Consider the following 5,566-nt stretch of genomic DNA (forward strand, 5'->3'; position numbering starts at 1 on the left):
TTAATAATGTTATCAATATTTAATTTCAATATTTCTATTGTAGATGATGAGAAAGATGGATGTCCTGTAAAGATAACAACATTTAAAGGTTCATTCCTGAGATCATTTCAAGAGAATATTTTAACTTTAAATGTTTATAATAGTGGAATATAAGTACTTAAAGTTAGCGAATCATACCGTCATCAAAGATCACGTATTCAAGTGTGGTACAATGCAAAACCCAGCAAACGAGATTAAAATGGATTGAAATTTTTTTCTATCTGAATGCGTATTTTAAATAGCGAATACTTTTTTTTTATTTAATTAGATTCAATTGGATTTAATTAGATTTAATTGGATGCAATTGGATTGAAAAACTGCATTTCCTATTCAAAATTTTGAATTAAACAGTATTCACAATGTGTGTATTGTGCACAAAAAAAGCTAATATTATTTTTAGATTGAAAGGCATAGAGATATTTTCTATATAATTCCTATAACTGAATAAAAATGCATTGAGGATTGAAAAGCATTCATTTTAACATTCATGAATCAATATTTCTGAAAATCTGAATCCATTTCAATTCATTTCAATCCATTTTCGTTTGCTGGGAATGTAATGTTTTGATATTAGGATTTTCATTTTAAAATTACTTCAAGAATCTACCCTTAAGTCTTATTGAAGTTTTTATGGAATACTTTATATAATACAGATGAATTAGTAGAATTTAATCATTTTCAAAGAATTATTTATATTTATATATTATAAAAAATATAAATTTACAATGTTAAGCAATATTACAATAAGTACGTAATCTAATATTTTATAAAAATATCTTAAAAAATTATATATATATATTTCTCGTCTAATTCGTAGATTTTAAACTTGCGTCTTTTCCCGCTTTCTAGCTTTGACAGACAAAAGAGTAAACAGATGAAAGAGAAAAATCATTTAAAATACGCCATATTGTTGATGACTATTCACTGTCAACGTGCACAAGAGATGCATTGATTAAAATATACATAACATAACGCAATCAACTTTTTTCGTTTATAAATAATTCCCATTTGAAGTAGCTCGATTATTCCTTCATCCATAAGTTCGTGATATTGCCACTACAGGTCGTTGTTAACGCTGAGTTTCGTTTGCGCCAGTGAGTTTTGGTGAGTTTGCACGGAGTGAGGAGAGGCGGTATTCGGTAGCGACAAGAGTATATACATGTTCAGAATGTTGTACATCGATGATATATACTTTCCTTCACGAGTCCTTTAACACTTACAAACGCAATGAGCTTTTCTCGACGCATTTAACGTCTGCCAAAACGAAGATTTTTTTCAGTTTCAGCCAAGCGTGAGGGGGGGGCCCCCACGAGGATCACGGAGTTGAAATTCGTTTAGTGCCAAACGTGACGAACGTCGAGCCACACGTTTCGTAGATAGCGCGAGAAAAACCCCGAGGAGCAAGAAGGAGCTCGTCGATGTACGACGTGCTGCGATTGTTTACGTGGAAGTCCATTTGACGTCAAACTGGAAAAGTAACTCGCGGTCCTGCCGAGCCGCCTCCCCGCACGCAGCCGTCCCGACAGTATTCACTTTTCTAGCACAACCCATGATTATGTCGGTAAATTGGAGAACTACGATACAGCATTTATTTGGGAACAGTTGTTGAGTATCCTAAACAATGAGTTTCTCATTGGAATCGCCAGACACAATTTTAGAAGCATACAGTGAGTAAGCTGTTATTACTTGGTTAAAGTGGAAATACAGATGTAGCGATTGGTTTCCTATATAAGAGTGATTATGATGCTTGCTTTGCGATAGTCTACAATTGACTTACAATTAGATAGTCAGCAAGTTCTCAGAAGCTTTTTTTTATTTGCACCGATCGTATATTGTTATCTGTGGATTTTTAATTCACAACTATTTTAAGAGAAAAAGTAGGAGATAAAGAGAAAGCAATATATTTTAAGTATATATATATAATAACAATTTTTCAGTTATATCTTCAGTTTTGAATGCAAAGCAAATTGCCTTGATTAACCTTGAAATATATTTGTTCATTTATTCCTTTGACCTCTGTTCACAACTGAATTTATATTATAACTTATAATTTAGAAACATATTTTTATACAATATTTTATTTAGACGATTGATGAATTAGTAATTTTCTGATATTTTGTCTTATATATAAAAATTTTATTCCCTATCTTTAATTGATATGGGCTTGATAGAGAAAGACTTTAATGATCTGTATATTTTTATATTTTAGAATTGAGTTTTTCATAGCTGTTCAATAGTCTTCCAAAATTTGTTGTGATACTAAATGATTACAAAATTATTTATATAATAGAGCAAATATATTATTAGGTATTTATATGTATTTATTCTAGTATCTATCTTTGATTATGTTTTATATAGAAGATATGTTATATTTCATTTAAATAAAATCAATTTTTTTATAACAAATTGTATACTAATATTAATTATTTCAGACTGAGAGAGTATATATATATATATATATATATGGAATCAAAATGGCACGCAGACGTAAAACCGAAGTAAAAGCATCTGAGAAATCATCTCATAAATATATACCTGTACGTAAATCTAGCAGACAAATAGCTAAGAAGCAATTAGAAGAAAAAAAGATAAATGGATACATCACGCAAACATCTCACTCAAACAGTTCAGAAGAGTTTAAGTCTACTAGCGAAGGTCATAGCCAAGTTCTTTCAAAGAAAAATCAAAATTCTCTGAAGAAACATAACAAATGTAAAGGTACTTCCAGCGACAGTGTAATTGTAAATAGTGAATATGCTTTATACAATGCTATTCAACATAAACGAGATACGGGTGAAAGTGACAGTCAAGATGATATGGATAATATGATTAAAAATTCAGAAAAACTTAGTCCAGAGGATGTACAGCAAGTTGTTATTGGTAATCCAAGTCTAAGCAATGAATCTTTACCTGCATCTACACCTGCATCAACCAAGGCTGAAATGTGGTCAGAAGAGGTCATAGAGGAAATGATAATCTGTGAAGAAATGCAAGTGGAGCAAGATGTTGGTGACAACCATTATTCTTTGGCACAGAGTGATGTTATAGTTGAAGAGGTATTACTTGAGAACGAATCTAATCTAGAAAACAAAAATTTTGTAGAATTTACTGTGATACAGAATGAGGATGGTAATGAATCCAGGATATCTAAGTCAGAAAAAATTTTGAACACTGAATATCATGCTATTAAAAAAAATGTTATAAATAGTGTACATATGAATAAATCAGAAAATTCCATATCAGCTATACATACTGATGAATTGGTAACTTCATGCAGTAGTGGGAATAATAATGCCACAGATTCTAATACAGATAAATCTTATATCAATAAAAAGAAAGTTTTATTAGAAGGTGGAAGTAGTAAAAAACAAAAAAAGACAATTTATGATAAAATTACAAAGGAAATTTCAGAATCAATGGCCAGCAAAATTTATTTATGTTCCACTAAAGATGATTCTGGTTCTTCTACTGAAGAAGATAACTGCAAGCGGGAATGTAAAGACTTAGAAGCAAAAAATATGAACATAAATTTGTCAAAAGAAGATTCTTTTAATAAAATAGGTAATAAACTAGCAAATATGCAGATTAGTGAATCTTCACAAGAAATACAGAAATTAGTGAATGACCTGTCTAGTGTGGAAAGTGCTGATTCTCTGATACAAACTCCTTTAAATATGGAAAAATTGTCTCCAGTACAACTAAATATTGATGACGAAAGTAGTTCGTCAATACTGGATAAGATGGAGCAGTTACATCGCTCGAATGATTCTGTTAATTCTAACGATAAGGAAATATTCTCGAAAACTGTAGAACCTAACAATATTATTAAAAATCAAGAACAAAATATTTTAGAATCCAATTCTTGCATTGATAGACTTCAATGTACAGATCGAGTTTCATTAAAATCGAAAATTACACAAGACAAGAAGAATACAAATCAGCAAAAGAATTCAGAATATTTAACAACTACTGATGAATATCAAGATAGTGAAGGAGATAATAATAAAGTTGATAATGAAGATATTAAACTGTGTAGCAGCAGCGAAAATAGTAATGATACATTGTCATCCCTTACTAATTACAAAGGACGAGAATTTGACATAAAAAATGCAATTAATAATACGAATGATATTGATAAAAAAATGGAATTCAGAGGTCGTAGTGGAAGCACTGATACAAGTTCTGAAAATAGTTCAAATAGTTCAGGTGTAAGACGAAGTAGTAGAATTCGCTCTATTGGATTGATGAAACAAAGGTATGAAATAAAATAATTTAGGATATAAAAAATATTATAGCAGATATTTAAATTATTTTAATATGATGACAATTTATGTTTATTTTTATTAACTTTAATAAATAATTTGCAATAAAAAATATATTTAACAAATTTTTAATATATAAGTTTCATATGTAAACAAATATTTTTTTATATATTCTCTGTTTACAGATTTTAATGTGAAAAAATTAACTTATTTTTAGATCTCGCGGACGTGGTTTGGTTACAAAACCTAATATAGACACTTCAAAAACTATTCTTCAGCAAGAAAAAGAAAAAGTTGTTAATAATACGAATTCTTCAATTATTCAGGAAGTAAAAATAGATAACTTTGAGACTCAGTGTGATAAAGAAAATAATTCTAACAAGATTTCAACATCGATTGATACTTTAACACCTTTAAGTACTAGTTATAATACTACAGGATATGATTCTGACTCTTCAAAACCAGTTAAAGTAAAATCCCGTTGGCGAAGATCGAGTGAGCTTGAAATGGGTGGATCAAATGCAGGATTTGGATCTATCATTGCCCCAATGTCAATGCTTGGATCATCTATTACACTTCAATCTGAATCAGGACGTAATGCATCAATAAATATAGGAGAATCTACGTCATCAGAATTAAAATATAATGCTGTTAATACAAGTATAAAATTTTGTACGGAAATAGGGCAAATTAAAGATGTACCAGTGATATCCAGTAATGTTTCTACTATTTCAACAGTAGCACAAATTCCAAAAACTATAGGAGCAAAGATTTTGTTGCCAATGGTTCTCGAAACAGAAGATAGAGAAATGGAAGAAAGACTGAGTCAGTTTGAACACTTGTATGAAAATTTGTATCTTACAGAAAGGTATGTAGAATTTAGAATTAAAATTTTAAAATAATACACGCACGTACGCTCACACGTACGCACGCACGCGCGCACACACACAACATACACACACACACACACACACACACACAATGTATATGTATACAATTATTTTATATATTTATAAGATATTAAATATTTATAACATTTGTTATTAGATATACAAACAAGGAAACCAAAAGAATGGTTTGCGATTGTTTCTTAACTGAAGAAGAAATTGAGAGAGGAGAACTTGGTTGTGGGGAAGATTGCCTTAATAGACTTCTCATGATAGAATGGTAAGTATTTATTTTTAATAAAGTTTTAATTTTACAATTCATATATATTTTTGCGTATGATACGGAGTACAAAGATATTTATTATACTTTATATATAT

The 5,566-nt window shown here is 29.9% G+C and overlaps 1 protein-coding gene across 2 annotated transcripts in view; it reads left to right on the top strand.

The window, feature by feature from the left end:
- Positions 1-1,107: 1,107 nt before the first annotated feature.
- The window catches only part of LOC108695054 (histone-lysine N-methyltransferase SETD2), an 11,398-nt gene continuing 6,939 nt past the window's right edge, over positions 1,108-5,566 (top strand). Inside the window, exons 1-4 of one of the 2 annotated variants that reach the window (XM_018204795.1) lie at positions 1,108-1,706; positions 2,472-4,294; positions 4,519-5,169; positions 5,349-5,468. In XM_018204795.1, the coding sequence (XP_018060284.1) occupies positions 2,514-4,294; positions 4,519-5,169; positions 5,349-5,468 (2,552 nt within the window). In that variant the 5' untranslated portion in view covers positions 1,108-1,706; positions 2,472-2,513. Of the gene's footprint in view, positions 1,707-2,471; positions 4,295-4,518; positions 5,170-5,348; positions 5,469-5,566 lie in introns of those variants that run through there. The other variant, XM_018204804.1, reaches the window with a different exon arrangement.

The sequence above is a fragment of the Atta colombica genome, unplaced genomic scaffold (assembly GCF_001594045.1).
Source record: "Atta colombica isolate Treedump-2 unplaced genomic scaffold, Acol1.0 scaffold1, whole genome shotgun sequence".
NCBI classification, from domain to species: Eukaryota; Metazoa; Arthropoda; class Insecta; order Hymenoptera; family Formicidae; genus Atta; species Atta colombica.